Genomic DNA, 21,789 nt, shown 5'->3' on the forward strand with positions numbered 1-21,789 from the left:
CAGGATGGAGAATGAAATTAAAACCTTCCACGATAAACAAAAGTTTAAAGAATTCGCAGCTAGAAAACCATCTATTCAAAACATCCTCGCCAAAGCATTACAGGAAGAGGAAATGGAAAATAACAATGAAAACCAACAGTGGGAGGTAGGACAGTAAAGGGGGGGGGGAAACAATCAAAGAGGAAAACAAACAATGTTTAGTAACAGAAATAAACAAATATGGCTGGAAGAACAACCCATATCTCAATAATAACCCTAAATGTTAATGGCTTAAACTCACCAATTAAGAGACACAGGCTAGTAGAATGGATCACAAAACAAGAACCAACAATATGCTGCCTACAGGAGACGCATTTGATAGGAAAAGACATACATAGGCTGAAGGTGAAAGGTTGGGAAAAATCATATCACTCATATGGACTTCGGAAACAAGCAGGCGTGTCCATACTCATATCAAATAAAATAGATTTCAAGCCAAAGTTAATCAAAAGAGATAAAGAGGGACACTACATACTGCTTAAGGGAACCATACACCAACAAGACATAACAATCATAAATATTTATGCCCCAAACAATGGTGCAGCTATGTTCGTCAAACAAACTCTTCTCAAGTTTAAGAGTCTAATAGACCACCACACCATAATCATGGGAGACTTCAACACACCTCTCTCGCCACTGGACAGATCTTCCAAACAAAAGTTGAATAAGGAAACTATAGAACTCAATAACACTATTAATAACCTAGACCTAATTGACATATATAGAGTATACCACCCAACATCAAGCAGTTACACTTTTTTCTCAGCAGCACATGGATCCTTCTCAAAAATAGATCATATATTATGTCACAGGGCAACTCTTAGACAATATAAAGGAGTAGAGATATTACCATGCATCTTATCTGATCATAATGGAATGAAACTGAAAATCAACGATAAAAGAAGGAAGGAAAAAGCATACATCAATTGGAGAATGAACAATAGGTTACTGAATGATCAATGGGTTATAGAAGACATCAAGGAGGAAATTAAAAAATTCTTAGAGATAAATGAAAACACAGACACAACATATCGGAATCTATGGGACACATTGAAAGCAGTTCTAAGAGGAAAATTCATTGCTTGGAGTTCATTCCTTAAAAAAAGAAAAAACCAACAAATAAATGATCTCATACTTCATTTCAAAATCCTTGAAAAAGAAGAGCAAAACAACAGCAAAAGAAGTAGAAGGCAAGAAATAATTAAAATCAGAGCTGAAATTAATGAAATCGAAACAAAAGAAACAATTGAAAAAATTGACAAAACTAAAAGTTGGTTCTTTGAAAAAATAAACAAAATCGACAGACCCTTAGCGATGCTAGTGAAGAGAAGAAGAGAGAGAACTCAAATTACTAGCATACGGGATGAAAAAGGCAATATCACAACAGACACTTCAGAAATACAGAAGATAATCAAAAACTATTTTGAATCCTTATACTCCAATAAATTAGAAGATAGTGAAGGCATAGATAAATTTCTTAAGTCATATGATCTGCCCAGATTGAGTCAGGAGGATATAGAAAACCTAAACAGACCAATATCAATTGAGGAGATAGAAGAAACCATCAAAAGACTACCAACTAAGAAAAGCCCAGGTCCCGATGGGTATACAGCAGAATTTTACAAAACCTTTAAAGAAGAACTAATACCAATACTTTTCAAGCTACTTCAGGAAATAGAAAAGGAGGGAGAACTTCCAAATTCATTCTATGAGGCCAACATCACCCTGATACCTAAACCAGACAAAGACACTTCAAAGAAAGAAAACTACAGACCAATATCTCTAATGAACCTAGATGCAAAAATCCTCAATAAAATTCTGGCGAATCGGATACAAAAACATATCAAAAAAATTGTACACCATGATCAAGTAGGATTCATCCCTGGGATGCAAGGCTGGTTCAATATACGGAAATCAATAAATGTTATTCACCACATCAATAGACTTAAAAATAAGAACCATATGATCATCTCGATAGATGCGGAAAAAGCATTTGACAAAGTACAGCATCCCTTTATGTTCAAAACTCTAGAAAAACTAGGGATAACAGGAACATACCTCAATATTGTAAAAGCAATCTATGCTAAGCCTCAGGCTAGCATTATTCTGAATGGAGAAAAACTGAAGGCATTCCCTCTAAAATCTGGAACAAGACAGGGATGCCCTCTCTCTCCACTTCTCTTCAACATAGTTCTCGAAACACTGGCCAGAGCAATTAGACAGACGAAAGAAATTAAAGGCATAAAAATAGGAAAAGAAGAAATTAAATTATCACTATTTGCAGATGATACGATTCTATATCTAGCAGACCCAAAAGGCTCTACAAAGAAACTATTAGAGCTAATAAATGAATTCAGCAAAGTGGCAGGATTTAAAATCAACACGCATAAATCAAAGGCATTCCTGTATATCAGCGACAAATCCTCTGAAATGGAAATGAGGACAACCACTCCATTCAAAATATCTTCAAAAAAAATAAAATACTTGGGAATCAACCTAACAAAAGAGGTGAAAGACTTATACAATGAAAACTACAGAACCCTAAAGAGAGAAATAGAAGAAGATCTTAGAAGATGGAAAAATATACCCTGTTCATGGATAGGCAGAACTAACATCATCAAAATGGCGATATTACCAAAAGTTCTCTATAGGTTTAATGCAATGCCAATCAAAATCCCAATGGCATTTCTTGTAGAAATAGAGAAAGCAATCATGAAATTCATATGGAAAAATAAAAGACCCAGAATAGCAAAAACAATGCTAAGCAAGAAGTGTGAATCAGGCGGTATAGCGATACCAGACTTCAAACTATACTACAGAGCAATAGTAACAAAAACAGCATGGTACTGGTACCAAAACAGGCGTGTGGACCAATGGTACAGAATAGAGGACACAGAAACCAATCCACAAAACTACAACTATCTTATATTTGATAAAGGGGCTAAAAGCATGCAATGGAGGAAGGATAGCATCTTCAACAAATGGTGCTGGGAAAACTGGAAATCCATATGCAACAAAATGAAACTGAATCCCTTTCTCTCGCCATGCACAAAAGTGAATTCAAAATGGATCAAGGAACTTGATATCAAATCAGAGACGCGCCGTCTGATAGAAGAAAAAGTTGGCTACGATCTACAGTCGGTGGGGTCGGGCTCCAAATTCCTCAATAGGACACCCATAGCACAAAAGTTAATAACTAGAATCAACAAATGGGACTTACTCAAACTAAGAAGTTTTTTCTCAGCAAAAGAAACAATAAGAGAGGTAAATAGGGAGCCTACATCCTGGGAACAAATCTTTACTCCTCACACTTCAGATAGAGCCCTAATATCCAGAGTATACAAAGAACTCAAAAAATTAGACAATAAGAGAACAAACAACCCAATCAACAAATGGGCCAAGGACCTGAACAGACACTTCACAGAGGAGGACATACAGTCAATCAACAAGTACATGAAAAAATGCTCAACATCTCTAGCTGTCAGAGAAATGCAAATCAAAACCACCCTAAGATACCATCTCACTCCAGTAAGATTGGCAGCCATTAGGAAGTCAAACAACAACAAGTGCTGGCGAGGATGTGGGGAAAAGGGTACACTTGTACATTGCTGGTGGGACTGCAGATTGGTGCAGCCAATTTGGAAAGCAGTATGGAGATTTCTTGGAAAGCTGGGAATGGAGCCACCATTTGACCCAGCTATTCCCCTTCTTGGTCTATTCCCTAAAGACCTAAAAAGAGCATGCTACAGGGACACTGCTACATCGATGTTCATAGCAGCACAGTTCACAATAGCAAGACTGTGGAACCAACCTAGATGCCCTTCAATAGACGAATGGATAAAAAAAATGTGGCATTTATACACAATGGAGTATTACTCTGCATTAAAAAATGACAAAATCATAGAATTTACAGGGAAATGGATGGCATTAGAGCAGATTATGCTAAGTGAAGCTAGCCAATCCCTAAAAAACAAATGCCAAATGTCTTCTTTGATATAAGGAAAGTAACTAAGAACAGAGTAGGGAGGAAGAACAGGAGAAGAAGATTAACATTTAACAGGGATGAGAGGTGGGAGGGAAAGGGAGAGAGAAGGGAAATTGCACGGTAATGGAAGGAGACCCTCAGGGTTATACAGTGGAGGGGGTAGAGAGAGAGGAGGGGAGGGGAGGGGAGAGGTGGGGAGGGGGGAGGGTGGATGATGGGAAAGGCAGCGGAGCACAACAGACACTAGTATGGCAATTTGTAAATCAATGGATGTGTAACTGATGTGAATCTGCAATCTGTGTATGGGGTGAAGGTGGGAGTTCATAACCCACTAGAATCAAAGTGTGGAATATGATATGTCAAGAAATTTGTAATGTTTTGAACAACCCACAATAAAAAAAAAAAAAAAAAAACAATGTACAAGAGGAAGCTAAATAATGTTGATATTGAACTAAATACTCGTGATGTCATTACATGTGATGCCAAAATAGAGTACTGATGAGTTCCAGGGACACATAAGTATTTTATGAAAGCATGAGTTCAAAAGAGTGAGGACTCATCCTTGGATGAAATGATTTCAGAGGCTTCACATAGAAAAAAGCCTTATACAGTACTTGACAAAAGACTAGAATTCAGCTAAGGAGAAAGCCAGGATTCAAATTAATCCAGAAAGGGGGCAGGTAAAAGATAAAATAGAGTTTGAAGCACGTTGCCTGGAATAATATTCAATGCAGGACTGCTGTGATGTAGTTCTGTATAATAAATTGCATATTACTTAAGACCACAGGTTTACAAAACAAATTAATTTGTATTTGTCAACCAAAATATAGAAATACCTGCAAGAGTATTTGCAGTTTTATATTATTGTTTCTGCCTGGTTTCATACGTAGGATATTGCAGATTTTCATTTCAAAATTTAAAGAACGTAGACTTTAAAGTTCCATGCAAGCACATTTTGTGTTTTTTAAGCAACAAGAACATAAATTTAACAGTTATTAACTTTTAAGAAGAAAGTAGATTAAGATCTACTTTTTAAAGTTCCAAATTATGTACTAAGTTGAAGCAGGTATAAAATTTAAAAAGTTTAAATGTGGTATTTCTTTTTATAACAAAGTAAATTCCTGAAAATTTATAACCACATTTAATTAATTTGGAGAAAACATAGCATTCTAAAATATTGCCTTTTACATAACTAAGAAATGTCACTTTTTAATCATTTATTTGTGCAAACGGTGTCCAATGTGGAATCTGTAAAATCCAGGTATTAAATAGGATTGTTAATCAGGCACAGAAAAATAATATTTGAGTTATAACATTTTTATGAATAATTTCATCCTTTAGAATTTTAATTTGTATGTGTACTTTAAAATTTATAATTTTGTAAGATATTTTTACACTTTATACATAAACACATATTACATGTATTTATTCACTTACATGCAATGAATAATTGTTAATTGCTTCATGTTAATAAAGAAAAAGGAAGATGGTGTATGTCATAAGTTGAGACTAATATTGAAGGCCAATAAGTGTTTAGACGATTTCTAATTTTAAAGAGTTTGGTTCCTTGGACCTCTGAAGATGTTGTAGCTGTGGTTTCTTTTAGTTTGGACATCACTAGCAGCCACTCCCACTTTCTTTTCTCCAATTCTTATCCTCTGAAGAAATCATAACAGAGTGGAGATAAAATCTCATCCCACATCAGATAGAGTCCTATGTTCCCCAGCAGCATGGCTTTAGGGGAAAAATACACAGACAATTAATTAATAATAGATATCTTGAGTGTGCTTTCTTATCTCCAGTGTTCATTGCTTTGACCCATGATGAGCAGCTGGTGCAAGAAGATATTGTCCTTTTCAGAATTATTCACACTACATAAAAATTAGTTTTTTGTTTTTGTTATTTTTATTGTTTGCATTTTTATTTGTTGTTTTTATTTTCATTCATTTTGTTTTGTGCTAAGTTTGGAACTCAGGAACTTAAGCAGGCCAGGTAAATGCTCTACTACTGAGCTAAAACCTCAGCTCCATTGGAATATTTTGATAACCAAAATTCTATCCAGTGAAAGATGCAAAGGGCTATACCATCTTATGCAGGATAATTGGGAAGATCTCCTCAAATAACCTCATTATAAGTGAGCCCAAAGCAACTAGTACAGAACACAGAACCTGGTTTCAGCAGCCTGGCTTTAGTTCTGCCCTATGACTTCATCTCTGGTCTTGTCCTATCTGTGAAAGCAATTGCACTGTGTTTTTGAACAGCAAAGCAAATTACTGTTTCTGTGCATTTCGTAAACACATCTGAATAGTTATTAATAACAAATAAATGAAATATGTGGCCATATTTCTTTAGTGAGAATCCCCATGCTCCCACTATGCTCTTCCTCAGGAGAGTGCCCTGCAATCAATTTCTCCTACTCTTTTAATGTCCTAAAGGAACTCTAAGTGCAGCTGTTTACCACTCCAGAACATCCTCTACCCAGAGTGTTTTCTTCTGATAACAGTTACATATTTTCACTTTCCCATTTACTTTCCATCTTCCTCACTACTGTAAGAAATTAGTTAGAACATACAAATGTGAGCATATTATTTCATCACTGGCATGTTGCCAGGGTATCTACATCATCTTCAAACCCCTGCCACATTCTACAGGAGCCTGGACCTGCCTAATCTTCACCCAGCACTTCTTCTCCCACTCCTCTGATGGCTCACAAAGCCCAGTATTGAAATTGCCTTTTGCTTCCGTCTTCTTACATCCCATGAGATAGGCATATTCAATTTTCCCGTTGATTAAAATACCTTTGGATCCTCTTAATAATTGCTTCCCCAGTTTATTTTTCAGAAGAACTACACACGTCTTCTATCAGTCCTCCTTGAAACCTCCTCCTCTCAAAAATATCTCATTGCCCTCTATACAATGCTGCTATCTCATGTATCACATCACATCATATTTATATACATATCTTGTGGTACTGTGGATTGAACCCAGTTGTGCTCTACTACTGAGCCACATCCCCATACATCCCTCGACCTTTTATTTATTTTTCTTTTGTATTCAGACAGGCAGTTCTTGAACTCTACTTTTTAAAAATTCGTTCTTTTTTAGATATACATGACATTAGAGTGTATTTTGACATATTGTACATACATGGAGCACAACTGACTCTAATTAGGATTCCATTCTTGTGGTAGTACCTGATGAAGATTTTCACTGATCGTGTATTCATATATGCACATAGAAAAGTTCTGTCCAATTCACTCTACTGTCTTTCCCATTTCCATCCCTACCTCCCCTTCCTTCCCCTTTGTCTACTCCAATGAACATCTGGTCTCCACCCTCCCTTATTTTGTGTCAGCATCCACATATCAGAGAGCACATTTGGCCTTTGGTTTCTGGGAATTGGCTTATTTCATCTAGCTTGATAGCCTTGCTTGGCCTCTTGATCCTCCTACCTCAGTCTCCCATGTCTCTGGGATTACAGTACAACCACATCCAGTTATGTACTATTGTAATAAGTAAGAACACTTTGAAATCAAAGACTGTTTGTCTAAATTCATGTCTGATTCTCAGCTAATGTAATACAATATTTGCAAAAGTCATGCATTTGTGAGATTAAAATGTATTTTCACACGCACCAGCTGAATTTTCGTGGTAAAATATATTTTAATGTCAATTTGTCCTCAGCTTTCTGAGCACAAGCAGAACAGACATTTTATTGGTGGTGGGGTGTTTCCTTATAATGAAAATCTGCTTAATTATTTTTTTGTAAATCTTGATATCTCAGGACACGATCGGGAGCTCAAAAATCTGTATTCTGTTTTTCAGAAAGTTATTTAATAAACTGGGGACGTTTGTCACATTACTTGAGCAATGCTAACTTGGGCCACATCAGAAATGAGATGAGAGAATGCTCCTGGCTCTGTGGAGCTCTCCAACCTTTCCCTGCTGATCTTGTACATCTCTTTGATGTGTAACAATAATATATTTCTGGGCTCTCAGGGAAAAGCCCCTTTCTTATCCTGAAGTTGAAACAGCATTACTTGTGATTACCAGCTATTCCATTACATGTCTGGGGAACAAATTGGCCCAGAGTCTACCTTTCATTGAAAAAAATTGTCCAATGTGCTCAATTATGATCACTTGGCTTTGATGTATTATTTTATACCCCCACTCCTCCCTGTGTCCCTTAGAGTGTCTCTGGGTTGGTCTCCGGCCAAGATCATACTGAAAGCATGAAAGAATTGTTCATGAGAAAATTCAGAAAAACTGTTTTATACTAAGGGAAGTATAATTTACTTGTTCTGAAATATTTTTGTCCTCTGGACATATCCAGTTGAATGACACTGGTGAATAAATTAGTCGTCATGATTTAGTGAGCATCTGCTGAGTGCTGCTGCCAGAGATGAGAAAAAAAATGTTGTCCTTGCTCTTAAAAAAGCTTCTGTACTTCCTAAAAAAGACATGCACCCTTTAAAATACTTATAGGCGGGTGTATGATTGTATGTGATATAGAGGGTAAAATGGTGTGCCTCAGTACATGTGATAAATCAGTTTGCAGAAAGAGCTAGCTTTGGAAGCTGCAGTATCTAAATATATGCTTGTCAACATTCTGGAAAATTCTTCCAAAGAAAGAAACTCCTAAGAATCCTCATGGAAAATTATATTACACAAGAAACCCTGGTATCATGTGTCTGGGGTAATACACCTCTCAAATACTAAGGATAAATGTGCCTCCCTATGTATTATCCATTCATCAAGAATGATTCAGTAATTGATCAAACAAAAAAAAGGCATTTTTGAAGTAGTCATTGCTCCTGTTGACTTTTTAGTTCATAATAAGAATTAGAGATTATATTCTGTTTGACATGAATTTCGGTTCATAACATGACAAATAGGAATGCTAAATGCCCTTGCTAGGGTGACTATAATAAAATAAAGGTTTTTGAGGCTGACAAGATCCAGTCTTCTTCAGTGATCATGAAGTCTGTGATTTACAGCTCTGTAGTACAAGGTTCAGAAGTCCTCACAGTCTTTTCTTCACATTTTCCAAAAATATGTGAAGCACGTTGATTCATTTAGGAACAAAAATTTTTGGACTTTAAATTAGGATCTGTTTTACATCATTAATTTAGATAATTCACTTACCACTTTTCCTCATTCCATCTGAAGTACAAAGTGTGGGACAAATAGGAATGCCAGTATAGAGCAGTTACACTAAATGTTAAATAGGGTCAGGCACAGTGGAGCATTCCTGTAACCCCAGAGGCTCCAGAGGCTGAGGAAGGAGGATCGTGAGTTCAAAGCCAGCCTCAGCAAAAAACGAGGCACTAAGCAACTCAGTGAGACCCATCTCTGAATAAAATACAAAATAGGGCTGGGGATGTGGCTTAGTAGTTGATTTCTCTTGAGTTCAATCCCCAATATGTTAAGTAGGTATGTGTCCAGCTGCCAAATTTTATGATGTATTCAAAAAAGTAAATTAGTGTTTGTCTAGGCTTGGGCAGGGAGAGACAGAGGTATGCAGTTATTTTACAAATGTTCTAAATGTTCTAGAATTGCTCATTTTGATGCTTGTACATCTGAATATTATAAAAAATGAACTATATACTTTAAAAAGTCAAGTTATATGAAATGTTAATTGTATCTCAATAAAACTATTACTTTTATGTTCAAATTATAAATAAGTATTCATATAAATTCTTATTATTTTTCAAACATAGTATAGTACTCTTGCTATAATTCTTAGTTTCCAAAATTTCATGTGGCATCATTGACATAATGTCCATAATCCATGCATCTAATTTGTCTAAAATGGTTTTACCATTTCTCTGCACAATAAAGTAATAAATATCAGACTCACCAAAGTATATATTTCCCAGCTGTGAAATGTTATTTAATGGGTTTGGCTATAAATAGGCCATAAAATTATAACCTATAACTATACTTTGTTCTTTTTTTTCTTCTTCTTTTTTCTCTGAAGACAAAAACAGGGATTTGTTTGCTGCAGGATGGTAATCAGGAGCCTTTCAAAGTCCGGCTGCACCTAGCCAAAGATATTCTGATCATCCAGGAGCAGGATGTGATTTGTGTGTCTGGTGAGCCTTTCTATTCTGGTGTAAGTAGCTCTTCCTTTTGTTAAGTTGTTCATTTTTGTCTTTTTAAAGAAATATTTATTCACAGAACACTCTACGTATATTTTTCTTGTTCATTCAGAGCCTAGTCAATGGTCCTACATGCAATTGTTGTTCATAAGGCTAAGCCATGCCCCTGTCTGAGGACTTTGCTGGATCCACAAACACATCACCTCTAGCTCGGTGTCTGTGGGCTCCGGGTTGTCATCACAAGGACGTTCAGCTTTCATAGGAGTGACTTGCACTTGCATTTTCTGATCATAGAGAGTGTATCCTACCTTCTCAGACAAGGGCTAATTGAGAAGGTGCCAGACTGTGTCGCATGCATTTGTTTTATCTAGCATCACTTTGAACCCTTCTCCCAATGCCAGTGAGGCAGGAGGGTCTCAGTAGCAGTCACTGAACTCGTGGTGAATGACTGACTCTCGGATTATACCTGAAGGATTCTGTGGACCTCCATGATAATGAATTATACCTAAGTGTTAGGCAGCTCTTCTCTACAACTTTCTATGCTCTTGATATATCAAGCTGTGCTTCAGAAAGAGTCATAAATTACTACACAAACAGATAGGTGTATTTTCTAGCAAACAAGTACAGCTGTGGAAGACATCCTTAGGTGAGCTTAGATTTTATTTAACAAACAGATTTTATCATAAACAGGGCAATTTCTAGAGTTTTTCATTCATTGTACAACCTCGTTAAAAGACATCATTTTAACAGGATTGCCATATGTGATCTCAGAAGAAAATTATAGATAGTATCAAACATTCTGCTCCCTGATTTCCCCAGACATCTACAACTATTTAGCATGAAGATTTAATTTGTACCTTCCTAACATACTTACCTCCGAGTGTTTTGCTGGTGGTGAATCATGCTGAATTGGAGTTTTCACATCACTTACTCACACCCTATGGGAGTCACACAAGGTCCTAAATCAATAGGCCTTTGCTAACTGAAGATAATGGACATTTTGCAGACTGTTAACTATTCCTTTGTCACAGACCATTTAAATCATCCTGAATCATGGACTTGGATGTCAAGGCTGATTAAACTGTTCCCATGGGGTTGCCCTTTCCTCCTCTTGGTTAATAACAGAAGAGTGATAGATTTTTTTTTTCTTTCTTTTCCTTTTTTTTGAGAAGAGGTATGTTCACATAAGTCTCTGGAATATATAAATCACACAGTTCGTGGATCAGTTAAATGTAATGGGTAAAACTCAGTATTTTCACTGAAATAATGTATTGATTTAAATTTTGCAGTCAAGACATTAGTACACATAGACCGAGTCTCCTTTTTGAAGATAAATTGTGCCTATAAATAAAGCTTAGAATTCTGGGAAAAATTCAAATACAGTTAAGGGGAAACTTTTAATTGTAATGCCAACAAATATAAAAACGTGATGGACTTTCAACAAAATACGAATAACGTAATGATCATTTTTCACTAACTTTATGGTTAACACAGAGCTTTCTTTGCAAAGCTGAAACAAGCTGGCGATCATTGCTTGCCTAACTTTTACCTGAGATTCCATATGTTCTACCTGGTACAGAAAGTAAGAAATAGATATACACAGCATAATAATTTTAAGGAAAGAGTTAAAAATTGGGTTATTTGTGAATTTCATAATGTAAAACAGAGAAATTCCAAATAAATCTACAAAAAAATAAAATGACACACAAGTGTGGCAAGGTTGCTAGAAATAATGATGACAATCCAAGTGAATTGTGTTTCGATAGCTGGTAACAAGCAATGGAAAAAAAGAAAAAAAATACAATTTATAGTATGTCAAAATATAATATATTAGGAAAAAATGTAACAAAAAATGTATATGGGGTCTACCCTGAAACTACAAAACCATAATAAAAAAAAGTTAGATGAAATGAGGAAGTAAATGGAGAAATAGACCATGATCATGAATTGAACACTAAATATTGACAAGTTGTCATCATATCTTCTTAACTATAACAAATTAGTTCAAAACCCCAACATATTTTTATAACTGTACATGTTGATTGTAAAATTTTCTTAGAAATACAAAAGACTTGTAATAGCCAAAATTATCTTGAATAAGGAGAAAATGTTTTATACGAAAATTTTATATGTCCTGATCTCAGAATTTGCTGTAAGTTTTTAAAAATAAGCACAGTGTGATATTTTCATAAATACGGGCATATCAACCTGTGGAATATTAAAGATGGTCCAGAAATAGAACCACGCAAACCTGGTCAGCTGAACTTTTAAAAAGTTATTATGAAGTACACGTAACAAGGGGCTGGGGCTGAGGCTCAGAGGTGGCACACTTGCATGGCCATGTGTGAGGCACTGGGTTTGATTCTCAGCACCGCATATAAATAAATTAAATAAAGGTCTATCAACAACTAAAAAAAATTTTAATTACACATAACAAAAAAAATTACCATTTTAGAAATTTTAAAATGTGCAGTTCAGTGACAAAGTGTACATGCATTGTTGTCGCAAGTTCCACACTATTAATTTCCAAAATATTTGTCACCCTCTACTAATTAGTTGCTTTAGTCCTCATAATCCCTGTCATATATTTTGTCCCTCCATATATTGATATTCTAGGTAATTTACATAAGCAAAATCATGGAATATTTGACCCTCTCTATATCTCGCTTAGCATAATGTTTTTGATGGTCATCTATCTCAAAGAATTCATCATAATATTTTTGAGATACATCTATCTCAGAATTTCATTTCCAGTTATGACATATTAATTTTCATTGTATTTATATACGATTTTGTTTACCTACCCATTCAACAGTGAACTACTATCTAAAAGGTTGCTTCAACCTTTTGGATCTTTCTAAAAGTTCTGCCCTGAATGTGGGTATGCAAATATCTCTGAGTCCCAATACTTAATTCTTTTGTGTATCTATCCCAAAATAAAATAGGTAAAACAATAGTTCTTTGATTAATTTTTTCAAGGAACTGCCACACTATTTTCCACAGTAGCTGCACTCTTTTCTGTTCCAATATGTAGTACACAAGGCTTTTAATTTCTCCACATTCTACTCCAAACCTTTTCTTTTATGTGTTTTTGATAATAGGTATTCACATGAGTGTGAGTTGGAATCTCATGGTTTTCATTTGCATTCTTCTATTTATTAGTAATGTTGATCATTGTTTTATGAACTTATTATCCACTTATATATTTCTTTAGAAAAATGTCTCTTTATATCCTGTGCCCATTTTGGTGGTGTTATTTCGAAGTTGAGTTGCAGGAATTCTTTATTTTGCGTAGTAATCCCTTATCAGATTTGTGATTTGCAAATGTTTTTTTCCTAACTTATGGATTGCCACTTCACTGTGTTGATAGCTCTCTTTCATGCAAAAAAGCTTAGTTTTGATTAGATTCAATGTTTCTATTTTTTCTTTAATTGGGTGTTGTGCTATATCTAAGAAACCATTGTCAAATCCAGTGTCATCAATCTTTCTTGTATGTTTTCTTGTATTTATAGTTTTACTTATATGTCCTTTCCCTTTTGAGTTATTTTATGTATATGGTGTTTGGTAAGGGTCCATTGATTCTTTTGCATTTGGAAACTAGTTTTCTAACACCATCTGCATCTGGAAACTCTTGTAAAAAATAATCTACTATATATGCAAGGTTGTGGTTCTGTGCTCCATTTGATCCATTGATCTTTATATTTGTCTTTATTCCAGTAATACACTATTTCATTTTCCACTGTATATTTATTAAGAATTTTGAAATTAGAAAGTATGTGGCATCCAGCTTTGTTCATTTTCCAAATTGTGTGACTATCTGGGATTCCTTGAGATTTATATGAAGTTCAGAGTAGATTTTTCTATTTATGCAGAAAATGCCAGTGTAATTTTGTTAGGACTTTTATTGAATCTGTAAATCACTTTGAATGTTATGGAAGTTTTAAATTTTTACAACTTCTGATCCATGAGCATGGGATATCTTTCCACTTATTTATGTGTTTGCTACTACTGAAATTACTTTCAGTAGTGTTTGCTACTACTGAAATTACTTTCAGTAGTGTTTTGGTATTTTTAGTGTACAAGTCTTTCACTTGTTTACTGTTTTAGTCTGATTATATTGTTAGAAGATTGTGTTCTTAAATTTCTTTTTGGATTGTTCATTAAAAGGAATGTGAATTTTGCATGTTGATTTTGTTTTTTTGTTTTGTTTTGTTTTGTTTTGTTTGCCTTCAATATTTATTTATTTATTTATTTTTTAAAATTTTTTATTGTTGGTTGTTCAAAACATTACAAATTTCTTGACATATCATATTCCACACTTTGATTCAAGTGGGTTATGAACTCCCACCTTCACTCCATACTGCATGTTGATTTTGTACCATGATATTTTACTAAATTTGTTCATTAGTTTGAAAAGTTTTTTTTTTTTTTTGAAGAATATTTAGGTTTTCTACACAAAAGTTTTTATCATATCTGAATAGAGATCAACTTACTTTCTCGCTCCCAATTTGGGTGCCTTTTATTTATTTTTCTTGCCTAACTATTCAGGCTTGAACTTTCAGTAATATGTTGAATAGAAATGGTTAAAGTAGGCATCTTTGCTTTATTACTGATCTCACAGAAAAATATTTGAATTTTTCAGCTTTGAATATAATGCTTTTCATTTATGGTCTTTATTATGGTAAGGTGTTCTCATTCTATTCTAGATCATTGAGCATTGAACTGGTGTTGAATTTTGTAGTGAATAGGTGTTAAACTTTGCCAGATGCTTTTTCTCTATCAATTGAGATGATTGTATATGCTTTTTCTTTTTTTTTTCTACAACTATTCACTATTCCTTAATTTCAAGTGCTTCATTGGACTGTCTACCATAGTCTGAAAATAATAATATTGTCATCAGGTGTTTAATCTTTAGGGAGAAAATTAAGATTACCATGCTGAAATCACCAAAAGAATATAAACTTATATATAATGTAAGTTTTCCTATTCTATGATAGGGAGGAAGTAGATATTTATGTTTCCAGACCCAACTCATGAGCTTAAGGCTACTTGTAGATTTCTTATTACCTGAAACTTCTGGTATTCCCAGCTCATGCTAAGAGAAATCTCCTAGACAGTGAGACTCATATGTGGCAGTGGAGCAATCCTGGGCTGTGGAGTTAGTATGAACCTGACAATATATCCACGTCAGAAATAGAGGCAGCAGTGTACTCCTGAGACCTGACATTGACCTACTGACCATAAAAAGTAAACACTGATATATGAGCGTAAGTAAAAAGCTTTTAGAGGGCAATGCAAAACACTGAGCAATTGGAGGATTACAATCAGGCAAAATGTTAGTATCTATAGTTCAATCATTACTAGAGACTGGACAACCCCCAGGTATCCATGTTGAGTGATCCTGTTGACTCCTTGCTCTGATTGTATGTGGTGCTGAGGATCGAACACGGGCCGCACGCATGCCAGGCGAACGCGCTACCGCTTGAGCCACATCCCAGCCCCAACTCCTTGCTCTGAAATCCTTGATATCTACTAGGACTGAGCTAAGTTGCAGGAATCTAGATTGAAAATTGATGGTAGGTATGTGAGCAGGACTTTATTGGAAGGGAGGATAAGGTGAAGGGATCCCTGGGAAGAGAATTTACCTCATAAACTGGGTTCTGAGACTCATCACACAGAACTGCATTGAGTACAATTGGCAGTACAGAAATACTGCAGCCTGATGAACTGTATTAGCAAATGATGTGGAGCTGAGATCTGGGGACTCCATCAGAGTGAGTTCATTATGAAGATGATTTAACATTAACCTGCATCAGACAGGAGATGGAAATGAACAGGGGCATCTATGAGTTTGCAGTAACTCTCAGAGTATGAGGGCATACAGAAATGGGGTAGAAGAAAAATAATCTAGCACATTTACATATCTGACACTTTTTAAATATATGTGTTATATTGTAGTTGGGCATAATACCTTTTTTTATTTATTTATGTTTATGTGGTGCTGAGGATCGAACCCAGTGCCTCACACATGCTAGGCAAGTGCTCTACCACTGAGCCACAACCCCAGCCCCATATCTGACATTTTTATTCCAGTTTATATGCAGAAAATTTTGTAAACTATAGATCATTTAGAAAGGCATGTAAACATTTTCATTTACCGGACATAGCCAGAGTTAAAACTGAAAGATCCCATGCATTTACTTTGACTTTTGTCAGCAAAGGAAGGTTCCATTTTTACCTCCATGATTTCCATGAGCTATGTTACAAGAAGATTCTGCGATTTGTTCAGAGATTATAATTGAAGTTTCAGCCTTGAGTCCGTATCAGATGAAGCCTGTACCATCTGTGATAATTAGAAAGAGTAACAGAATGTAGACAGCAATGATTCAAATCTATAGGTACAGAGAGTGAGGATCAGAATGAAACATTGCAGTTGTCAGATAGATATGTTAAACCATCAGATAAACATAAAAGAAGTCCATCATCTCCCCCTGATGATCCGAAATCAAACATCCAGCTCCTGTGGTCCCTGTGAACCATTTGCCATACTTAATCAGAGATGACAGTGACTGCCCTCGTGTTGTTATCCCCTTTGATGTGCCCTGAAGAAAAAGGATTAAATTTAGCCTCTGCTAGTTTTAAATATTAACAAGAATAGTTTTAGAAGGTCAATAGAACTAATATCAATCCAAGATTACTGAGTGTTTTACCACAGAGATACGAGTTTAAAAGATGTTGCTAAAAAAACATAAGAAAATCTTAGAAATTAAATCACAAATATGGCAGAACTGCCAGGTACATCTTGTGTGTATAGTCAATCCCACAGCAGTGTTTTTGCTGGCATGATTAGACTTAAGAATCAACACGACTCCCTCCTGTTTTTCTTGTGGGAGAATACACATAATTAGTTATCCCACTAGTGAGAACACAATTTCCTGAAGGTAAATTTAAAAGAGCATACTGTCATTTAACCTGGGAGTCATACTAGTTCCCCCAGGAGTGTGAAAGGATGATTTTTTTTTTTTTCATTTTCCCACATCAGAGAGCAATTCACTGGAGTCCAACAAAGAGATCAGAGTTTGTGCATGCATATATGCATGACATACACATTATGTGTGTGTATGTGTGTGTGTACACACATGCACATATGCATATAGTTTAAAATGCTCATATGACAATGATTGACTTTTTAAATGTTTTGAGACTTAAAATATTTAATTGACAATAAAGATCGTATATACAGTCATGCTGTTGGGAACTGTTCTGAGAAATGTTCTTGTGGGAACACCACAGAGTGTACTTGTATACTTCCTCACTGGGCTACGTAATTTTATGGGACCTTTATGTATACAGTCTGTCACTGACTGAAACATTACATAGTACATGACTGTTTTCAAGATGTACACTCTGATGGTTGGCTCATACTATAGTGTTTAATGACTTTTACCCAGGTTGTACATTAAATCTCAAGGTCTTGTTCATTTGATAATTGAAAAATTCATCTACACTTTTTGATTGGGCCTGTCCTCATTTCCCCGATTTCTCAGTTCCTGGAAATAACTGTTCTACTCTCTGTTTTTATGAAATTTACATTTTTAGACTCCACACATAAATGAGATCATGCAGAATTTGCCTTGCTATGCTTGGCTTATTTCACTTATACTATTCCCCACATCTGTCTAAGCTTTCACAAATGACAGAGTTTCCTTCTTTTATGGCAGGATAATATTCTGTTGTATATGTATACCACACTTGTTTAACTATCTGTGCATCTATTTGTAGACCCATGGACTGTATTCTATAAAATTTGATCAGTCTTAAACATAGAAATTTGATTTTCCCAAATCTGTTTTAACTGGTACATGGGGTCACTGGGAACTAAGACGGATAGAGAAGCTATCAGTTTAATTCTGTATCAATCACTATTTATGTTTGATTTTATATGAAGAACAAAGTGTTTCTCAACCATTTTTGAACTTTTGGGGAAGATGCCTCCAAATGGGCTGAAAATACTAGGAAAGGGTGTATTTTCCAATTAAAAATTAATAGTAATAGTAGCCCATTACCATCTAGAGAGTGGACATTTCTAATAGATAATAAAATAGCCTAATCTTGAAGCCTAGAGTGTCCCTTCCTTTTTGTCTTACAGAGATTGCTAAATTCGCAAAGCAGTGCTGGAAATCTCTCTGTCATACCTTAAGTGGTGTTTCATTATTAGGAGTCAACCTTCACCACTAGGGCCACTGACATCCCTCATTTCCCAGCTTCCTTATAACTAAATGAGAAGCATAATATGTTCTTTGTTTCTTTACTTGTAAAACACATTATAGTCTAACTAAGTGGGTAATTCATAAAGATTAAATGATTTAATGTGGATGTGGCTCAAGCGGTAACGCGCTCGCGGGGCATGCGCAGGGCACTGGGTTCGATCCTCAGCACCACATAAAAATAAAATAAAGATGTTGTGTCCACCGAAAACTGAAAAATAAATATTAAAAAATTCTCTCTCTCTCTCTCTCTCTCTCCTCTCTCTATTTTTAAAATTAAAAAAAATAAAAAATAAATGATTTAATGCATGTAAAACAAGCACATAGTAAGGATTCAACAAATACGTTTATTCATATGAAACATGATAAAATGTGGATATGTATACACATGTTAATTACACAGAATGCAAAGGTCAACATCAAGAGCTGCTTCCAAAGGATATAATTCAGATACCATTTCTTAAATATAAGGTAAAATTTGTAAGATACATGAGGGGAACAGACAGTTTAATCAGATGTGAAATTGTGTACACAGTTAACAAGTGTTGAAAGTGCATCTGGTAATTAAGGATTGTGACTCATGGGACACTGTTAGTGGCTAATGGTAGGGTAGGATTTCAGTAGGGTACAAAGTGGATTGGTGGGCTGTAGTGTAAAGCAAGAATCTGAGGAGGAAGATGAGATTTCAGGGGGCAGCAAGATAAAAGTTGAATTGAGATATGTTCAGCTAGAGTTGCTCCTGAGAACTCCATCAGGACAAAACCTCAGAGAATGATAGATGGATATGGAGCTCAAAATAAATGAACAAAACAGTATTGGCTTCACAGACTTGGGGGTAATTGGAGTTTCCACTGAAACTGTTCACATTTTTCTCTCCAAGCCTGATGGCATTTACTGCTCTTCTCTGTTGGCATGTTTCCTTCCTCCAAGAAACCATGAGACTCTGGAGAGTGTGGTTGTACGTTAATCATTCCAGTAGTCTCTGCACTTACACAGCACCAACCTTTGAATAGCATTTGATGGGATTTATAGTGAGGAGGAGATATTAAGCTGAAAAGAGAGAAAGCTAATTGATTCAAGGGGTGAACTATAAAGAAGTCATAGACTATGTTCCCACTACTGTAATCTGGTCTTGGCCAATTCCATTTGTGACTGATTCAAGGGTGTGGAACAGCCTGAAGCCAGATCAATATAGAACAGTACAGGAAACATGAAGAAGGGTTGACAGCAGCTCAACAAGGGAAGGAGAATGATAGAAAGGTGTGCATATAGAAAAAGACACACAAGAAAGCCCATTTTTTTTCTCCATCCTTCTGTATTTTGTTCAATATTGTTGAGCACATGAGTTGGCCAAGAGGCAACCAGTGGAGGAGAAGGACTGTGGAGATAAATGATACAACAAAACAAATATTCATTTAAGAATTAATTAAACTTAGGAAGAATTACACAAAATCACAGTTTCTTCTCAATAGAGCAGAAGATCACCCCTTCTCTGAGCATTGTATTGAAATAATATGATGTAGAACTCATCTTAAGGCTTTAGGTAAAATAGCATCAGGATGTAGTCATCCCAGGGTCTGCAAGGGAGTGGAGTCCAGGACCCCTGTGAATACCAAAATCTGCATATGCTAAAGTCCCTGGTGTAAAATGGCACAGTGAGGACAGACCTGACTTAATAAATATGAAGTAGAAACCATTCTTCAAATTTTGAATTTACTTGGACCTGTACTTTGAGTTTCAAATTTGGATTCTTCACTGGACTAGCTAAATGCTAAATGCTATTGTATGATAATCCCATGTTGCTGGTAAGCATCAGTGAGCTGCAGCTTCCATTAGTCAAGTAATTACCAGGGTCAATGACTGATACCCTATCACGGTACTGTGCTGTTAAACTACGATGTTCAGTAGGTTATATAAATTAAGTGCACTTTCGAATTAATGGTGGGTATGTCAGAACATGACTCCATCAAGATGTAGGGGATTCTGTATTTGCATGTACCTACACACATCTTATGGTATAGGTGTTCACCAAAAGCTCATGTGTGAGACAATGCAAGAGCATTCAATGGTGAAAAATTAGATTATGAGAACCATAAACGAATAAGTACATTAATCCACTTGAATTGGTGGTAACTCGAAGAAGGTAGGGTATAGCAGGAGGCATTCATTTGAGGGTTATATTTTATTCCTCGTTAGTGGAGTTTTCTCTGCTTCCTGGATATCATGTGGTGAGCTGCTTTCCTCCTCCATACCCTTCTGCCTGATGTTCCAGTCTCACCAAGGAGCCAAAGTTATGGATGCAGCCAACCATGTACTGAGCCTCTGAAACTGTGAACCCAAAGGAATCTTTCCTTCTAAGTCGTTCTTGTCAGTCATTTGGTTATAGCTGTGCAAAGTTGAATAAGACATGTTTCTATATGCTTTAATCATCTCTACATCTTTACTATTTTTTTAAAGTATTGATTTCACTCCACTACTGAGCTACAACCCCAGCCCTGTACTTGTATAAATACACTATAAGGGATATATACATTGTTATAATTCAGCATTGCTTAAAGAATAAGGACACAAAATGTATGCATGTTCAGTAGAGATGTAACTTTTTTCCAGATATTTTCTATCCATGGTTGTCTGAGTTTTTTGATACAGAACCTGTGGATATGAAGAGCTGACTGTATATCAGTTTGATTTTACATTGGGCAGAGTATAGTTGGAGGATATTATTAATCAATTGGGGATGAATAAATATGCATGACACATTAGATTATGGTGGCAATCAAATTAAATTAGAGTGATAATTGGAGAAAATTAACATTGGAAAAACACTTAATCTTAAAAATGTAGGCTGGACTAGTTTAGGGGTGAAGTGTAATGACATCTATCTCAGAAATGACTCAGTAAAAACAGTATCTCCATCAATATCTGGACAGAGAGACCAAAAATGAGTGTAGCACATGCATGCATTTAGTTAATTTTAGATTAAGATTATAAATTGTACATTTAGACATTTTTATATATTTTTTTCAAAATACAAACTGAAAAAATTACTATCTACTTTTATTTTAACCTACAAAAATAAAGTTTGGAACTTTTGAAATTAAACTAATAATGAGAGAGCTTTAACTCTACCTCCCAAACAGCTTAGAGCATTTTTTTTTCCTTTTCTTTCAATACACATCAGTAATTTTTTTTGTCATGAGATGGGCAACAGTATGAGAACTGAAGTTGATTTAGAAAATAGATAATCCTTAGTTACACTTACTAATGAGTTATATTGTTTATTTTTACAAATTTATTGATGAGTTGACTTAAAAATATGCAGCATATTTGTACAAACTAATTTTTGTACTATGTTATTTGAGTATAAAAGTCAAGAAGGATGCAAACAACTATGTGC

At 35.4% G+C, this 21,789-nt stretch overlaps 1 protein-coding gene across 4 annotated transcripts in view; it reads left to right on the forward strand.

Annotated features, from left to right (window-relative positions):
* Positions 1-21,789, forward strand: part of Sntg1 (syntrophin gamma 1) — an 828,698-nt gene that overhangs the window by 492,082 nt on the left and 314,827 nt on the right. For all 4 annotated transcript variants that reach the window (XM_058574019.1, XM_058574018.1, XM_046428541.2 and 1 more), the window contains one exon: positions 10,005-10,139. In XM_058574019.1, the coding sequence (XP_058430002.1) occupies positions 10,005-10,139 (135 nt within the window). The remainder of the gene's footprint in view (positions 1-10,004; positions 10,140-21,789) is intronic.

Source organism: Marmota monax, unplaced genomic scaffold, assembly GCF_021218885.2.
Source record: "Marmota monax isolate L192 unplaced genomic scaffold, Marmota_monax_Labrador192_F-V1.1 WCK01_AAM20220418_F8-fsc00044, whole genome shotgun sequence".
Lineage (NCBI taxonomy): Eukaryota > Metazoa > Chordata > Mammalia > Rodentia > Sciuridae > Marmota > Marmota monax.